Here is a 19,853-nt window from a genome sequence, read left to right as displayed (position 1 = left end):
TGAATATTTAGCTAGCTGTATGGTTATTAAGTGGATATTAGAACCATTAATGAATACTGTGACTCTAAATACTTACAAAGAATGGGATGAGACCTGCGGCTTTATCTTCATCTAGAACTTTCCTGAGAGCTGATTCACATACAGCGAATGTGTCATCTGAGGGGATTTGTTTAATCTTCACTCCAGCAATCAATCCATCCTTTTCTACTGAAGAATGAGCCTGCAATGAAACAGGAGGGACCTTATCTTAAAAAACATTTTTGCATAGAAACAATTTCCTGGGAACATTTTACAGTTGCCTGAGACCCAGAATGCAATGAAATCTTGGCTACGTAATCTAAATGCAGCATGTAGCAAATAGGCCTGTTCAGAAATGTATGTTCATCACTTGATTGCAACCATCAAGTGATGATGACTTCCAGGTGTGTTCAGTTGCAAATCAAATATCAAACAGGCTTCATAACACCTCAAAGACAACACTACTAGTACATGCAGATCATACATTCAGCTATGAGTTGTAAGTGATGTATGTGAATGCCTAAGCTGAACTTTGGAAAATTATGATCCATCAATATATGTATGTCAGATCTGTGCACAAGTGCAGGATTATTTGGGCTAGTTTATTCTTCCTGCTGAATCCCCCACTCTCTTTATACACTCCTTGAGTGGCTTTTTAAGTGGAGATTGCTGCTGGAGTAAAAACAACTCCACATGTATATGCACAATTCACATGCACAAATGATCCCATCATTTAAAAACATAAATAAATAGTGGTAACAGCAAGAGTTTGTTGTAGGGGAGGAATAAATGAATGGAAGCCTGGAAGCCAAACACCAAAGGCTTCCCATCTGACCTTCACATGACCACTGATGCCAAAGGATTCATGCACACCCCACATGGCACTTTCTCCCAAGCTGCGACAAAGGCAAAGAACTCAATAACCTGCTCCACTCTGAAAAGCACCAGAGATTCAGTCCTCCTTTTATGCCCCTCAGTTGTGCCCTCCCATGCACACACCTAATCGTAGATAAATAGTAATGAGCAGCTGAAGTGCTTAAAGGAAGGCATCTGCCCAAACCTCTGTTGTAGATCAAACTGTGAAGACTGTATCAGAGGAGAGCCATTTGCTCACTTCTTGGCTTGTGTGGGTCATGCCAATACTGCTGTTGGCCCTTGTTCAATTCAAAATGAACAAGAGACGCAAGTTTTGGGTGACATAGAAATGTAATAAATAAAAATAAAAATAATAAAATATGGCCCCTCTTAGAAATTAGTCACCAGCCAAGGTATGGTACTTATTTAGCACCATTGCATCATTCTGAAGCGCTTATACAAGGGTTTCGCGTTATCCTCTACATCACACTGACTCTCAATGTGACGAAGAAGAACCTCATTATCCTGATAGATTAATGTTGTAATCAGCCCTTTAGCTCTTCTACTCTTAACAGATGATCAGCTACTTCTTCTTAGATATGTAACAGTTTTATTTTAACGAACAAGGAACTACATACTTAAGACATCTGCAGCTTCAGAAACCCAACAGCCATCTTGAGATTCCTCACAGACCACCTACTAGGAGTTTCTTCTTCTCAGAGCCCCCCTGGAGCTTTCCCAGACAGCAGGCTTTATCACGGGTTTTCTGTGAGGCTTTACTGCGAGTTTGGAGTTGCCAAAAAACCCAATGCGAAAGTAGATTGTTTTATCCCGGATATAAACTGGACTACACTCTAATGCAGAAAGGAAAACCTGAATTTTGTGTGAAGTGCTTGCTGATAGCTCGCAGGGACTTTGGGGTAAATTTGGTAGATATGTGAACACACACCTCCATTCCGGAGGAGATGTGAACCAAAAGCTGGGCATGAAAAACTTCCTGGTGGTAGAAGCTGCTCTTAGAACTATTAACCCTTTCTTTTCCCACAGTTCTGTATATACACTTCACTACAGTTAACACCCCTTCAAACCATTTATAGGCATGCATTACCCACAGACATTTTGTTCAAAGACAATCATGTGAAACCTGAATAGGTTCTAGTAGAACCATCTCCAGCAAATTGTATGGATGATCCATCCTACTAAATATTATGTATGGACTGCAAATCATTCCAAAAGGCATATTGAGGATGCAAAATATTACACTACAACAGCTCCATCCAAGATCTCTGCAACACCAAATCATTATGATACCCAAGGTCACAAATGCATTTCCCAGGTATTTTCAAATGCTTAATAGCACTTACATTTATATACCACTCTATAGCTGGAAGCTCTCTAAGCGGTTTACAATGATTTAGCATATTGCCCCCCAACATTCTGGGTACTCATTTTACCGACCTCGGAAGGATGGAAGGCTGAGTCAACCTTGAGCCCCTGGTCAGGATCGAACTTGTAACCTTCTGGTTACAGGGTGGCAGTTTTACCACTGCGCCACCAGGGGCTCTAATGCATCATCTCAAAATAAGGATGAAGTTATCCACATTTCTACTTGGAGATACAGCTCCTGAAGGCATTGACTCTTATCACCAGCTACCCTATTGACCACTAGGGGCATTAGGGAATAGAGTAAAGTAAAGCTGTGCCATCAAGTCAGTGTTGACTCCTAGCGACCACAGAGCCATGTGGTTTTCTTTGGTAGAATAAATGACGGGTTTACCATTGCCATCTCCCATGCAGTATGAGATGATGCCTTTCAGCATCTTCCTATATCACTGCTGCCCGATATAGGTGTTTCCATAGACTGGGAAACATACCAGCGGGGATTCAAACTGGTAACTTCTTGCTCCTTAGGCAAGTTATTTCCCCGCTGCGCCATTACAGTAGGTGGCTTAGGGAATAGAGTAATGATTGTATAAGTAACACCACTGACCAATTGGTGGTGTTCTTCCATGCTTTACTATTTGGTAAGGTTCTGTATCTTGTCTTAGCTGTTCTGCTCTTTTGTAGTTACTCAGAGTTTCCCTCCAAAGTGAGGTCTGTGTGAAAGGCCTGAGGAATCACAGGCACGTAATAAAGTTCTCCTGTTACTAGTATTACAGTAGTGAGTAAGAGATTCCCCTCTGACCATGCTATCTCTGTCCTGATTCCTCATTGTTAGACTGATAGTCTCAAGCTTCATTCTCTCACCTGAGAGAAAAACCTCCGTCTTCTTCCTCCCCCTCTCTTGATGTAGTGAGCAGCTAGGCACATAGATACATCTATCTGATGTATTGCCTAAATAAACTACTAAACTAAATAAACTATTGTTAAATAAACAATCTAACCCCTCTGAACTCTAACAATTTCATGTTAACACCTTAATGCCTTAATTCAATTTTTTTCCCCGACATGGATGTCAGATCTGGATTTCATGCAAGGACAAAAATGTCCTTCCTTCCACCACTTCATAGCTGTTTACTCCTTTATGCTTCCTCTACAGCCTGTCCCTCTGTTTGTTACAGATCTGTTTGATCTCAATCCAAAAACATTCCAGCCAGAACATGCATGCCCTAACTTTAAGAAAACTGTAATGTTCTTAATTTTCTTCAGTTGCAGGATGATACACATCATTGCAGGAAATTTATTCTTTGTGTACATTTAAATCTACCTTTCTATATCAAATAAATATACCCAAGATGACTAATAATTAGAATGTTTTTAAATCACAAATTATCAAAATTACAATTAAACTCAGATTACAGTACAATTGTACTGTACAGCTGATTGTGAAAACCCAGAATTTCCAGGTAACCCTGGTCAAACCACTATGGTTAACCCACATTTAATGAGCCTAGATACCCAGGATGGTTTGACCAGGATTGCCTGGAAATTCTGGGTTTTCACCATCAGTTCCAGAGGGCTCAGCGATCCTGGTTAATTCTGTGTTAAACACAGCGCGCGCGCACACACACACAGACACACACACCTTATACCAGTTCCACATAGACATTACTGTTGTCCTATAACAACTCCCTCTGGAGGGAAAGAGGGCAAAACAGCATAATGTACTCTTTGCCATTCTCTGTATCAGCAACATGCTCCCGTGTTAAACCTGTTCTTCCCCCTTAAGTTGCTTAGGTTTTCTTTTTGAATTTCTGAGTCATCCAGTTATGAACTTAATGCAGGAGGAACTATGAGCTTAGCAACAGGCTGCTTTAAAAGGTCAGAAACGTCTTAAGGCGAATCCTTGTGCAGACAGAAAAAATCCTCTGACCTTCAGCAAACAGGGAGGGCTGTCATCCCTCATTGAGGATCAGCCATTTACAATCCAAAGGGCAAGTGGGAGGGGAGCTAGGCACATCAAGTACAAATGAGGGGACTGCACAGCAGAAATGCATTCAAAGTCTCCAAAGAGAAAACAAAAAGCTTCATTGCTTGCGTAACTTAAACCCTACCTCACTCCTTTTTCACATCCCATCCTTTTCATGTAAACTCCTGTCTCCTAACAATACTTAAAAAAAAAAAAAACCCACCGTAGATACACTTTAGAAATGAACCCTATTGGAAGAGATGACTTTAATTCACCTTTTATTCATTATAGTGAAACATACATGGCAGCCAGACCATTTAAATATTGTAACATGTATTTATACTGATTGAACTGGGCATGTTTTAAGGCTAAGTTTATCTTTTTGGCTTTAAGTAGCAGCAGGCAGCTCAAGGTATTACAGTGCTGTCTTGCCCCATGGCCTGGGGGGCGGGGGGTAGTCAGCCCCCTTTCAGGACTGGCCCAGGCAAGCTTTGAAAGTGGGGGTAGGGGGGAGCAGAGAGCAGGGAAGGTTGTCAACAGCCTCTATGTCTTTTATTTATTTATCATTTATCATATTTTATACCTCCTGATATGTACATCTCTAGGCGATGTACAAAATTTAAAATAATATTTAAAGTCAAGACAGATTAAAATACATGAGACACAATAAAAACAATAGTATAAAACAGTTATTAAAACAATTGCAATTACTAAAATTAATTCTAATTAAGCTTGTGAGAACAGGAGAGTCTTGAGAGTCTTCCTGAAAACAAACAGAGAAGGAGATGCTCTTATTTCATCAGGAAGCATATTCCAAAGCATATTCTTGGAGCAGCCACAGAGAAAGCCCAGTCTTGGGTCGCCACCAAATGAGCTGGTGGCAACCATAAATGAACCGAACTTTGCTTTTCAAGAAGTATGAAAAGAGGCACTCCTTGCCAAGCTTGTAAGCGTCAGATCAGTCCTGAAGAACGGCTCCAATGGCAGCAGCTGGGGAAATCTTGCCACCTTTCTGGTGCCTCAATAATCTGCCACCTGAGGCAACTGCCTCACCTTACCTCCGCCCCTGGGTGGTCCACTGTTTATGGAAAGTTCTTCTCATCAGACTTATGTTGTATTTTATTCTGACATTTTATGAAACATTTTAGGGTTCTGTGCTCAGTCTTTTTCTGGATACATTGTCAATAGTGATGCTCATCAGGATGCAAAGTGCAGCAATGGAATGGGTTTACTTAAGACGTGGTCTGATGGTTTTCCTTGGTGAAATCTGATCAAGATTTTCTGTTGTATTCTGAGTTTTAAGCTGAAGGGAAGAATACTGTCTTGCTTGTATTGACCCATATCTTCTGTGAATTATGACTTTACTTTTAAAAAATTGAAATGTGGGTGTTTTTTGTTGGAGTTTTTATTTTTTTACAAAAAAATGAAAGAGGAGTTTGCGTATTTATAATACTATTAGATGCTGCAAAACTAAGGAGATTATTCAGGGGTGGGGAATCAAAATATCAAAGAAAATAAACACCTGCTGCCTCACTGACATTTAGATAATAAAATGTCATCTTTGTGGGAAGAAGCTACATTCACTGGTTTCCTCTGGTAGGATTAGTACTTTTCTAAAATGTAAAAATATTAAAAGGACAAGTTAAATGTTAAAAGGACAAGTTCAGAGTTTGCTTTCATTTAAGTTCAAAGCTTTTCCTGTTCCTGGCCCTGCTAAGAATTTATATGCAAGGATGTCTGCTAAATGCTAATCACATGGAGAAAAGGAGGGTTGCTTTGACAGGAAAATAAGGCCAGTTTACATAAATGTTATTGTAATTCTAGGGCCAGTTTAGAAATTACTCACTATATAGGGCTGCCACTGAAGTATCTACTTCATGTGGTAAAGGTAAAGTGTGCCATCAAGTCGATTTTGACTACTCATGCCCACTGAGCACTGTGGTTGTCTTTGGTAGAATACAGGAGGGGTTTACCATTGCCTCCTCCCCCACAGTGTGAGATGATGCCTTTCAGCATCTTCCTAAATCGCTGCCCGATGTAGTATCAGCAGCGATTTGAACCGGCAGCCTTTTGCTTGTTAGTTAAGCATTTCCCCACTGCACCGCTTAAGGTAGTAACATTTAAATATCTTATCCACATAGGTACCAGACTAAAAGGAAATAATTGAGGTGGCAATTATTATAGAGGTGGCTCCCAAACCCGGGTAGAACACCGTTTTCGCTTGTATGACTGACCTCACTGTCTGAAATGCCTTCTTGTTGTTGATAAATGATTAGAACATTGACTATGGAACAAAAACCACTGCATGAGAGGCAGTGTGTTATACTGGTTAAAATGCTGGACTAGAACTGGGAAGCCCCAGGTTCAAATCCTTGCTCAGCCATGAATTTCCCAGAGTTACCTTGGGTCAGTCACCTAACTTACTCACAGTGTTGTTGTGAGGCTAAGTGGGATGGAGAGAGAAACATGTGTGCCATGCTTTTTCTTGGAGAAAGGGCAGGATAAAAATGTAATAAATTGTTCCAATGTCCACCCAGAGTCTTTATTAGCGTAAAGTAAAACTGTCACAAGGCATCTGTGCCCTCCACTTCTGCAAACATTCTTCTTCAATGAAGAATGACATTTGGCCAGATCATATGTTTCACCAGGCAGGTTATCTGGGCCAAATTTCATACAGGTAGGACAGAGCATCTGGATTTTATCATGAACAGGCTTTATAATTGTAGCTCTTGTGGCTGTATAATCTTAAATTGCCAAGGCCCAGTGCATGGAAGGAAGCAGGGAAATCAGTCTGGTTCTGCCTATCTGCCAGAGTGTCAACAGCAGACCTGATTCAGTCTGCTACAGCTTCCCTTCCAACCAGCAGAACTTGCAGCTTAACCTACACCTGAGTAATTGTCTACAGGAATCTCTCTGAAGGCAACACAATACCTTCAGATGAAAATGGCAGCAGAGTCACTGAAACACATGGGCATTTTCCAGACTACGAGATTTACGCTGCTTAAAGGGTTGCAAAGTATGATGGAATAATACAATGTTTTCAAACCGAGAGCAAAGGGTTGTTCAATGCTCCATGGTAGGCTGGTGGCCATTCATATTGTGGTCCACTGCAGCATGTTTTCCAGGCAGGAGGTGTCCATATTCTCCTTGAAACGCATTTATCTGCCCCCTCCTCCTGCTCCATTTGGGCCAAGGGGGTCGCGGAGCGGGGATGACATGACAATCTTTCTTTCTTTTTTTAAATTTCTGGGCTGCCTTGTGCAAAGCTGCCAGCAGAGGGAAGCGCTGTTCCAAAACAAAAATCTAATTGAGCCTTGCATCATTGCAGCCTTGCACAAGTGCTCCGGGGGTGGGGGGATCCAATGGCAGAAGGCCATAATAATAGGGCCAAAATTCATAATAATAGAAGGGAGGAGGCAGAAGCAGAGGGGAGGCAAGGGCTTCTCCAGTGAGGGCGAGCTGCCCAAATCTGTTGGGTTTGGGACACTGGCAGAGATGGCTGGTGCAGACGAGGAGAGGAATTTACTTCTCCTCCCACCACATCTGAACGCGGTTGTAAGCAGCAATGTTCTGCCCAGCATCCGCTGCGGTGGAGGTTCGGCTCCACCACTCAGCTGGCAGAGGCCATTTTATTTATTTATTTATAATATTTGTCAGCAAATGGCCTCCATGCAAACGGCCTCCCTGCAAGGGCTCCCTTGCAGTAAACAAGGGCGGGGGGAGAGTCCGTTGCCTGGCAGTAAACAAATGGGATTGCACAGAAGTAAATGATTTAGTTTAACTAGCTTAACTGCACAGAGCATTTGTGTGCTAGTACTTGATTGCTCACCTCACCCCAATCACAGCCCCCTCACCTCAGAGTTCTCTCCATCCTCACCTGAGCTCTGCTCCTGCTCCTGCTTCTCCATCTCGTTGCTCCATCCCCCTCACCCCTCTTGGTTGTGGCTGCAGCATTGCCAGTGCCAATTGGCCAAGCTGCAGCCCCCTAACACCAGAGACCTCCTCACCCTCACCCCGCTCCTCCTCACAGGAGTAGCAGCAGCAGTTTACCAGGTCCTTCTTCACTGCAACTGCTGCCATGGCTGCTCGTTCTCCTCAGGATGCTGACAGGCTCGGGCCCGTCCCTTGCCAGCCTGCCTCCCTCCACCAATGGCATCTGTAGCTCCAAGCAGTGGCAACAGTTGACCAAGCTCTTCCTTGCTGCCACCACTGCCACCATGGCCACTTGTTCTCCTCAGGCTGCTGACAGGCCCAGGCCCATCCCTCACCCTTCCGTCTTTCTCTTTTCCCCTCCCTTTTTTCCCTCTCTCCTGCCCCCACCCTCCAGACTAGTTCAGTTGTCGGAACCAGTTCAGCACTCCTAGAATGGGGCACCGAATGGTTCCATGCACATCCCAATCACCCAGTGCACATCCCTATTACCCAGCTTCATGGCTGAATGGGGAATTGAACTCCAGTCTTCCCTGTCCTAGTCCAACACTCTAACCCAGGCATCCCCAAACTGCGGCCCTCCAGATGTTGCTGAACTACAACTTCCAGCATACCCAGCCACAAAAAAATGTGTCTAGGGATGCTGGGAGTTGTAGTTCAGCAACATCTGGAGGGCTGCAGTTTGGGGATGCCTGCTCTAACCACTACTCCATGCTGGCTCTGTTGGAATGCAGCCATGGCTCCGGGGGCCGGCAGTGGTGGGAACAGAGGCAGGTGCGGACAGTGAGGCTAAGGCAAGCAGGGCAGAAGGTGGGACAGGTAAAGGCAGAATTGGCCATTGCCACATCTCTTTCTCTCTCTCTCCCCACCTCACCGCAGCTGACTCTTTCTCTTTTCTTGCCCCAGCTTTAATTTGAGCCAAGTTGGCAATAATCAGATCATTCAGCTCAAGTTAAAGCCAGAGTGAGAAGAGAGAGAAAGAGGCAGCTGTGGCAGGGAGAGAGAGAGAGGCAACTGCAGCTTGTTCTGCCCTCACCTGCCCTACCAGGAGACTCCAGACAGAAATCTCTCTACCTTGCTGGGGCCCTGCTCTCCCTGCCCCGCCCCAGCTGTTCTGGGCCCACACACCCCTAGGGATAGGCTTGGTCAGGGATGATGGGAGTTGTAGTCCAACATCTGCAGGCAGGCCAAAGTTGTGCAGCTCTAATTTAGTTCTATTGAACCATCAATTTCTCGCAATCTCTACTGAGAACTGAATCCAAAGTTTGAAGAGGGTTTCAGATTTTGGTTCATTACAATGAAGATAAGAATAAACTGAGTCTGGTGAATCTGGATGTCCTGAGGGAGGAGCACATGCTCTCAAGGCCCAGAGAAGTAGCATAGGACCAAGATTCAACCATGGTTCTACTTGACAACCAAACTGGACCATTGTGTTTTGTTTGATTTTACTGTGTTTTTAGACTGAAAATCTTCTCGGGGATGGGTCCTAATGGGCCATGGGATGGGACAGAAAATGTAACATTCTACAAACAAAGAAACAAACAAACAAATGCCAGAACCAAAGGATGTTATTCCAAAAGCCTATACTACAGCATGTAGAAGTACTCACTTGATCAGAGGTATAAGCCACCAGCCGGCCAATGATGTCTTCCTGAGTCAGTTTTCCATTTTCTGACTGGACACGATGGATCACTTTGGTCCTAGCTGCAAGCAGTGCAACCAAGGTAGCCTCACTGGCAGTGCCCTGTGATAAAGAATTGGCAGATTTAGTTGGATTGGGCTGGGCAATCCAATAGAAAATGTTCCACAATGGTGGGGATGACCCATTGTGCTGAAGCAAACATGTTGAAGAGTTAGAGTATTATCATGCTACTCAAAATAAAACACAGACAACAAGAAATACTTTATTCAACAGGCATTTGCTAAGGAAGGGTTTTTAAACTACTATCATGAAGTTTATAAGTTTATAGGTTATAACCCCTGCTAATGTGGCAAAGAGGCACTTTTTAACATGGTGATTCTCTTTATTTAGCAGGAGGAGAGTAACTGGCCCTATCCACCCCCAGCACAGTACCTCCAGTGACTGTTGCTGGTGTCTATCTTATGTTTCCTTTTAGATTGTGAGCCCTTTGGGGACAGAGATCCATCTTATTTATTTATTATTTCTCTGTGTAAACCACTCTGATCCATTTTTGGAAGGGCGGTATAGAAATCGAATTTGTTTGTTTTTGTTTGTTTGTTTGTTTGATTGATTGGTTGATTGATTGATTTCTATACCGCTCTTCCAAAAATGTCTCAGAGCAGTTTACAAAGAGAAATAATAAATAAATAAGATGGATCCCTGTTCCCAAAGGGCTCACAATCTAAAAGGAAACATAAGATAGACACCAGCAACAGTCACTGGAAGTATTGTGCTGGGGGTAGATAGGGCCAGTTACTCTCCCCCTGCTAAATAAAGAGAATCATCATGCTAAAAGGTGCCTATTTGCCAAGTTAAATTAAAATTAAAAAATAATAATAAATAATATTTTTTAATTTACATATCATGTATATACTAACTTTCTACGCTTGTACCCAAGGTGGATACACAACTATTTTGACAGAACCACTGCTATTTCTCCTGGGCTGATCCTCCTAGCCTATGTAGTCAAGCAGCAAACCCACTCCTGCCCCAAATGTGTGATCTGTACGCAGGGGCGTAGCCACCATTGAGCGACTGGGTTCAAAAGCCTGGGCCGCCACCCCTCAGGGGCCATGCCTCACGGCCCCAACACACACCCCACGTCTGACATCAGACACAGGAGGGCTGGTTTAGCTCCTGAGTGGGGCCATGGGGCCCTGTTAGGGAGTTAAATGGCCAGCGCTGCATTCACAACATGGCCAGAAGCGGCTCTCCCTCAAGGCTGGCCCTGATCTAGCTCCCAAATGGGGCCACACAGCCCTGTTTGGGATCCAGACCATGCCCCCCATGTCTGACATCAGACATGGGGGTGTGGCTAACCGTAGGGTTTGGGTGAGCGGGGCTGCCCCTGCGGCCAGACACGAGCCACTACTGTCTGTATGGATCTGTGCCCCGATTTAGCCTGCCCACCACCTACAAACACATTTCTTAATGTGTAGAAATGTCCTTAGACAAGCTCAGATGGGGAAGGTGGATCTCTATAGAGTAGTTCATTAACTTTAAGACCATTCTTTTAAAAATTAAGATGTGTTTATTGAAGTTTTGTTGAGAAAGTTTAATTTTCTGACACACACTTACTAAGGAAGCTGGCTATGATAATTTCCCCTTAACGGCCTGCAAGCAAACAAATATGACGATAACAAGCAGGCTCTCAAGGGGTGGCAGAAATATTGGCGAGAACATCTCCTGGCATCAGCCAGAGCCCAGTGTTGCTGATTTTTCTTTCTTTCATCTTTTAATTTTTCCAAATGTCACCTTCAAGGCAGCAAGAAAAGATTCTATATTGATTTGGTTTTTCAAAGGCAATTAGGAACCAATTTGCACAGGCCAACACTCCACTATTCATTTGGTTCAGGAAATGATTGGCATTCTGATATAAAACCCAAGTCATTCTCATCCTTCCTTGCTTTTTCATTATTGTTACAAGTGTGAGGCCAGCTCCACAAATTGCCTCATCTCCAGTAGAAGCACAGACACCCCACACGCTCATCCTTCAGTCCCTAAACTGAACAATTATCGGTGTCTTCCCAAATTACAGACAATCAGGAACTGTCAGTTTAAAAGGGCAGCACTTACAGTTGGTAAACAGATGTAATTACCCAATGTCATCAGCACAACATTGGTACTATTGTGAGCTGAAGAATACTTTCATACCTCTTGTAAAATCAAATCCCTCTGGCATAAGCCTTCAACTGCTAGCATGGGCTCAGATAGAGCTGATCCAGATTAAAAATTATGGAAAAGGAGTGAAGGTCCGGCAAAGGACTATAATCACCTGCATTCATGGAATATAAAGCACTAGAATTCCAGCTGGTCACAAAGGAGTACAAAAGGAGCACAACTTTGTTCATCCAGATGGCAGGGTAGTATCTAGAAGATCTGGAATACTGGTTCAGATAAAAGAGAGAGCATTTCCTCTGGACATTACACTGACAAAGACTTTCACAGTGATATAAAGTGAACTTGGATAACACAGAGTTTCAGAATTGGTGCACACATGCACAAACCCTTGATGACTTGCATATGTGAATGGGCCATTCCAGAGCTTCACCACAGACTTAGAACCTCAATACAAGATTATTCAGTGGAGTCAGTACACACTTTTATCTGCCAGTGGTCAAGTGTATCACAATTAAGTATAGAAAAATCCAGCGATATACATGTATACATGAACCAACTCTCAAATAATCAAGGTGAAGATGACAAGGCGCACAACATTCAGTAAGGCTCAGTTCAGACATAAAGTTACACCATGATCTGTATTAACCATAAGGGTCATTCACACGACCTACTGGGAGGGCGGGGTAAGGCTTCTCAAACCTTGCTTTCCCCCCAGACAATCGCTGGTTGCTTGGTTGCTCGGTGAAGCACGCTCCCACACGGTCAACCCTGCTCCATGCATCACAGAGCAGGGTGGCTTGATCTGAGGCCAGGACTCATTGTCCCAGCCTCTGCAAATCCTACAATGCACCTCGTGACATGTACAATGCAGTGGGGGATTCCCCCAAACCGACGAGCACTCTAGGCACCTGTCTCTGTGTGCAGCCAGGGTAGAAGCAGCCCAATTCACACACGAGCTAGTAGTCTGGGTTTATGATGTGTGCGCTCCCTAAACCTTGGCTAGCAGCCAGGCTAAAAAGCCGGGCTAGGAGGCATTGACCCACTGGTATTGGGCGCAATCCTTGTGGTTCTCATGTGCAGCCTAACACAGGCTGGATGTCCCTAGCCTCGGTTAGGCTGCACATGAGAGCCTCATAGTTCAGAACTCAAACCAGGGTTTGAGCTTCCAGGCCATCAAGCAAAACATTAGAGCTGCTTGTTTGCTTTCACTTTCCATCAGCTTAGCACTTCAGTCTCTAGGTACAGCAGCGTTTGAAGGCCAAAGTAAAGGCTGTAGCTCGCTAATTTAGATATCATGTTAAACCATAGCACAAACAATGGTTTGCAAACTCACTTTAAACCATAATTTTTATTGTGGTTTGCCAACCAAAGAGAAACCATGATTGCTTAGCAGGGAAATGACTTGACTAGCAAGCCAGAGGTTGCCGGTTCAAATCCCCACTAGTATGTTTCCCAGACTATGGGAAACACCTATATTGGGCAGCAGCGATATAGGAAGATGCTGAAAGGCATCATCTCATACTGCACAGGAGGAGGCAGTGGTAAACCCCTCCTGTGTTCTACCAAAGACAACCACAGGGCTCTGTGGTCACCAGAAGTCGACACCGACTCGATGGCACACTTTACCTTTACTTTTGCCAACCAAAGAGAAACCATGATTGCTCAATTTAGACATCACAGAAAACCAGTTTGCGCTTCCTTGGTTATGGGTTGGTGAGATGTCTGAAGTTTGGAAATGCATTGGCCACAATCTAATCCAGAAGATAAGCACACTTAACCTTAAGTACACATTTAAGTCTGAGTTGCATCTTAGTCATTATATTTCACACACACAAACACACACACACACACACACTGCACAGTTGTTCTGTGAATAAACCATATGGAATTGTGTGAAGCATGCTGAACCCATCCTAGGTTCATGTGACAGTTCACAAGGGGGACACACCTAATGTACACCGATAAAGCGGTTTGGAGGACCCATCTTAGAGAGCGCCTTCTTCTGCATGATCCCCACCACAAGGTCATCTGAGGTGGTCCGTCTCCAGTTACCACCGGTTAGTCTGGTGGTGACTCAGAGCAGCCTTCTCTGCAGCTGCTCCTGGGCTATGGAATGCACTCCCGGCAGAAATCTATAATTTGAGTTCATTATTGTCTTTCAGGAGAGCCCTTAAAATCTATCTGTTTGGCCTGGCCTTCCAGGGTTTTTTAATTGTTATAAATTGTTTTAAATGCCTGCTCTAGTTTTCCAGGGTTTTTTAAACTGTTTGAATGTTTAATTGGTTTTATTCTGTTTTTATAGTTTTGATTTTAATTGTTAACTAGTTTTTATAGTTTTTATTTTGTTGTAAACCACCCCGAGCCATTTTTGGAAGGGTGGTATGTAAATCAGATAGATAGATAGATAGATAGATAGATAGATAGATAGATAGATAGATAGATAGATAGATAGATAATCTGTGATGATACATTGTGATACACAGATGACAAATTAGAGAAGACTGCCACACAAATGTTACTCTTAAATGGATTGTGACCAACAGGAGTGTCAACTGAAGTATTTGGCCATGGAAGCCAGTATGTGGCTTACATCACACCAACGGGAGAAGGAATCTGTCTGTCTTTCCCTTCATTCAGCTAAATTTCTGTTGATAAACAGAGGTCTGGTGCAAACTTGTGGGGAACCATTTGTCCTTATTCCCTTAATAATATACCATTATTTTGCTGATTATCCTATATAATAAAAGGCTAAGTGAGTGGCCGTGGCCTTGGAACGTTGGGGATCTGCGTCCCTGCCTCCCTGGGCTGTTCTGGGCCTGCGCAAAGCGCAGGCCCAGAACAGCCCAAGGGAGACAGGACCGCCATGTTGGGCGGCCAGAAGCGGCCGCCGCGAAGAAGCCGGGGAAGCCCCCCCAAACCAGGGAAGAGGTGGCAGGGGAACTGGCCGAGGCGGCGGCGGAGCCATGGCCGAGGCCTGGCCGCGCCGCCGAAGCCGGGCGGGGGGAAGAGGCGGCGGGGGGAGCCGGTTGAGGCGGCAGCAGAGCCGCCGCTGAGGCCTGGCGGCACCACCGAAGCCAAGTGGGGGGGAGACTTTGGGGCCCTTGCCTGCCCTCCCAGCTGCCCGATTTACCCGTAAAAGTCATTATTTAGAGAAGGAGAGAGGAGCTCGCAAGCAGAGCTCCTCTCTGTGCAAAGTCACTGCCCGAACTGGCGCTATGGACGCAAAGGAAACGCCAAAGCTCCAGTTCGGGAAGAGGCTTTTCAGAGAGAGGAGCTCTGCTTGCGAGTTCCCTCTCCTTCTCTAAATAATGACTTTTACGGGTAAATCGGGCAGCTGGGAGGGCGGGCGGTAGGCAGCGGTGGCATTTACATGGGCCGATTGGGCCCTAAATCATGTGCGGGGGGGTCGCCACCGGGGGGGAGACTTTGGGGACTATGGGCGGCGACTATGGGCGGCACTCAGTCCAGCCGCGGGGAGAGGAGAAGCAGCGGCGGCAGCCCCGGAACGGCAGAACAAGGAGAACATGGGCCACACAGCTGTGCTCTGCCTTATTCTGTGACTCCTTCGCCTTCAGAACTGGGTTCAACTTGCAGCTCTGTAAATGAACTGGATTGCCAAGCTCTGAGAACAGAGCATGGATTTAAAGATGGATTGGAAAAGCCTTCCTCAATATTAACATCACAGCGATCATTGCACAATGAACTCCCTTCCGGTGTGTGTCCCCAGCACCTTTCATGTCACCTTCCAAAAGGACAGCTCAGTCTAACTTGATCCTAAATCTCAAAGAAGTGCAGCTGAAAAGGGCAAAAAGCAGCAACCAGTTAATCCCTTTAAGCCAAGACATTCTAATGTTTCAAATAAAAAAGGGAACATATTTGAAACCGGCAAGTACTTATTTGAATATGAATTTTGATATGAGTTACTGAGTCTTGGCTGGCCTTTGCACTTCTGGTGAAAAGAGCAATGATGTTTAGATTTGTACCATGATGTTTACCAAAGTGTTCAGGTTCCCCCCCCCCCACTTGAAAAACCTTTGAGTATAATATCCAAACTGTATCTTGGTACTGGCTAGAGAAACAGCATTTCTACACTGGAAAAGGTGGTTAAGGCTGTGTGTATACCTTCTGCCTCTTTAATGTGACAATCCTGAGTTGAGACACACATTCTTAAAAGCCATTGGGTTGGCACAGTTGTAACTGGCACAATGTGCCAAGTGCAAATCCCATATTGGACTGTGGCACCATGATGTTGCCTGTTGAAAGCAGTAGTGCAAGATAAACCAACAAGTGATACCATCCCTGACCCTATACATCCCTTAGCATCATAGCACACCTCAGTGGTAGGAGAAGCCTTTGAAGGTAAGCAGGTCCAGAACTGGACTTGACTAACAACTCTGTCAATGCAATACAGTGGGCAGCCACCAAATCTTAAAAGAACATGGTGGGCAGTGTTGGTATCTGCAGTGATGCTCTTTGGACTGGACTTGCAGGTGGAGGTCCAGTCTCCTGCAGGCATGGGGAGGGCCTCCAAATGCTGAGCAGCCTGCTAATTTAAGTGGCGGGATTCTCTATGCAACTGTGGTATCTCTCTGCAAGTCAGTAGGAAGTCTCCTTCAGAATATCTTCTAAAAATACAAGGGGGGGGGAGAATGTCCAGCTTTCACTGATGTAAAAAATTGTGCTTTGCAGTTTATTGAAACAAAGGAAGAGAGATAAATAAAAAAGAAACCAAAAAAAAGGGCAAGAGAAAAGGAAGAAGGAATAAAGGGGGGGGACCCTAGCGCCCGTTATTATAACGGGCTTAAAAATACTAGTGAATATATAAAACAGTTCCTATCCAGTTTGAATAATGAAACAGTAATTGAGATCCCAAACATTTGCACCAATATACCCTTTGTTTTCTCATCCTAACTTACCTGGATCACCCCGCCTCCCTCTCCATCTTTCCCAGCCAAAAACTGTGGAGGCAAATTGATCATCTTCCCTAGCCAATCCAACATGACTGTCTCTAGTTCTGTGCAAGCTGGACTTGAAGCCTAGAATGGAGAAACACAGCAATAAGGAACTGAAAGACTGCAGCAGCTCCCCTTAAATCCATATACACATTACAAAGGTGGGGGGGGGGCAATTAAGTTTGTTACTACTGCTACTACAAATATTTATGTACCACTCTTCAGGGCTTCCCAACCTTTTTAAAATGTGTGTGTGTATATCTGAATATTACAGGTATGAGAGAGTCTATTCCCGTCACTGGCTTACATCCAGACCAAATTATCCATGTGTACTCCCACTGAAATTAATGGGACAAGTAAACTTACTGTTGCTCTATTGATTTTAGTGAGAGTACTCAGTGCTAGTTTTCTGAGGCCTGTCAGTCAGACCGAGAGGAGTGGTATGGTATGCTTCAGCATGTAGCCAGCCTATCAGAAGCAGAGCTGGAGGGCATTCACCCTCCTCTTCAGCAGGGGACATATCGCTGAGGACATGTAGGCTTCAAGCCAACAATCTTCAGGTGGGAAACAAATAATGTGCCTGAAGTGTCTAGAGACAAGAGGACTCTGAGGACCCCCTGAGAGCCCTTCAAGTACGCCTAGAGGTACTAGTACCCCCTTTTGGGAACCTGTGGCTTATACTATTTCCTAGTGTGTAGACAGTAACAATGCAAGTGAGCCTGAAGCTTATTTATGCCCACTGGTCAACATACTGAATAATATTGCATCTAACTTGGAACACTCTTGCACAAATGTGGTACTTATGCAAATGCAGTTTCATGATCAATGGCCATTGGAAATAATGGCTGTCAATCATGCAACTGTGATTGCACAAGAGTGTGCTTGTGTGCATGTTCTGTTACAAGGCAGACAGAATGTTGCACAGTATGTCAAACACAATTTGTAGAATGCCATCTGTGACCCAAGGCTTATGCACACACTGCCCACCAAGAAAAAAAAAAGTAAATGCATAGGTTTACTTAAACTGAGTATAAGCTACCTTATACTGAATCAGATCATTGACCATCTAGCTCAGTATTGTCTACATTGTCTGGTAGCGGATCTCCAAGGTTTCAGACAGGAATCTCTCCTAACCCTACTTGGAGATGCTGGGGGTGAACCTTCCAAATGCATGCAGGTATTCTACTACTGAGCTACGGCCCCATCACTGAAAAGGAATATCTTACAGCAGACAGCACACATGTGTAGTCACCCATCCAAATGCAAACCAGGGTAGACTCTGCTTCGCAATGGGGACAAGACCACAAGACCAGCTCTCCCATCTGGATGTACGACATACAGGATGTATGACAATTTATTCATTGTGAGTGGGCAGCAGGTGTTTGACCTCAGAACTCAACAACAACAACAACAAATATTTATATACTGATTTTCCAGAAAAGTTTCCAAAGTGGTTTTACTTAGAGAAATAATAAATAAATAAGATGGATCCCTTTCACCAAAGGACTCACAATCTAAAAAGGAACATGATAGACACCAGCAACAATCACTGGATACTGCACTAGGGGTGGATAGGGCCATTTACTCTCCTCTGTTAAATAAAGAGAATCACCATATTTAAAAGGTGCCTTTTTGCCCAGCTAGCACTCTTGCACGGTGTCATACATAGAACCAAAAAGCCAGATAACTGTGTGAACTAGCCAGTTCTGGAATCCCACATTTAGTAGGCCAATGCCATAGAAGTCATATGGGTCAATTTGTTACTAGTTTGCTGGCTGTTAACATCAGACAAGAGTGGATTAAAGTTCTGTGTCAAATAAATAAATAAATAAATAAATTAGGTTTTAGGTTATTTTAGGTCACTATTAGAACTGGATCTTATTGGGTTATTGGGATATTGACACCAAAGGTGGTTGCTGTCATATTTAAAATGTTATTCTCTATAATTTTGGTGTCTGGTCAGTGACCATAATAATAAAGATTCTGATTCTGGTAATGATTATTGGAAGCCATGTACCCTCAAGGTCACATTTTGGTCCGAGCACTAAACAGGTCCCAAACAGCTCCCCCCCCCCTATATATATATGGCATACCCGTCACTAATCCCATGTGTGGCAGCTCTCATGAGAGTTCACAAGCAGTTGCCGGATAGCAACGGAGACCGGCAGTTTGTTGTTTGTTTGTTTGTTTGTTTGGGGGGGGTGGCTGCAGGCCAGGAGAACAGCTGAGTGGTGGCCATCGGGCAAGGAGGGTGAGAGCAAAGCGGCAGCCATCGGGAAGGGAGGCCGAGAGGAAAGCGGTGGCCATCAGGCAGGGAGGATGAGAGGAAAGCCAAGAAGAGAACTAGAGGCCCAGATGCTCTGCACCCCATTCAGCTAGTACAGTATAATTCATATCTTTAATTTTTTTTTTTTTAGTTAAATACAGCACTTCCATAATAAACAGTTATACATGCTTGTAATACGTAAGCATTAGTACTATTTATGAATGCATTTTTTGGGGGGGAATTATTGATACATTATTAATAATTCACAGCTAACTGAGCAAAGAGGCATCATTTAAAAGTGATGATTCTCTTTATTTAGCAGGGGGAGAGCAACTGGCCCTATCCATCCGTGGCACAGCATCCCTCCAGTGGCTGTTGCTGGTGTCGATCTTATGTTTCATTTGTTCTTTTCTTTTCCTATTGTGAGCCCTTTGGAGACAGGGAACCATTTTATATATTTATTTATATCTGTGTAAACTGCTTTGGAAACTTTAGTTGAGAAGTGGTATATAAATATCCATTGTATTGTATTGTATTGTATTGTATTGTATTGTATTGTATTGTATTGTATTGTATTATAAATACTTACCGTTCTTTAGAAATGGCTGCACCATCTCCCTTCACCCACCCATGTTTGTGCAATAATGGCCCCTATGCAGAGAGAATTCACTTCTTGGGTGG

General features: G+C 44.0%; 1 protein-coding gene across 1 annotated transcript in view; it reads right to left on the bottom strand.

Annotated features, from left to right (window-relative positions):
- DDC (dopa decarboxylase) overlaps positions 1-19,853 on the bottom strand; it is an 89,585-nt gene that overhangs the window by 48,058 nt on the left and 21,674 nt on the right. The window contains exons 4-6 of the mRNA XM_053263202.1: positions 16,871-16,990; positions 9,762-9,896; positions 77-220 (exon numbers count right to left, since the gene is read on the bottom strand). Coding sequence (XP_053119177.1) covers positions 77-220; positions 9,762-9,896; positions 16,871-16,990 — 399 coding nt within the window. The remainder of the gene's footprint in view (positions 1-76; positions 221-9,761; positions 9,897-16,870; positions 16,991-19,853) is intronic.

This window comes from Hemicordylus capensis, chromosome 6 (assembly GCF_027244095.1).
Source record: "Hemicordylus capensis ecotype Gifberg chromosome 6, rHemCap1.1.pri, whole genome shotgun sequence".
NCBI lineage: Eukaryota > Metazoa > Chordata > Lepidosauria > Squamata > Cordylidae > Hemicordylus > Hemicordylus capensis.
The sequence above is the reverse complement of the archived record's forward strand: the minus strand, read 5'-3'. Positions and strand labels throughout refer to the sequence as shown.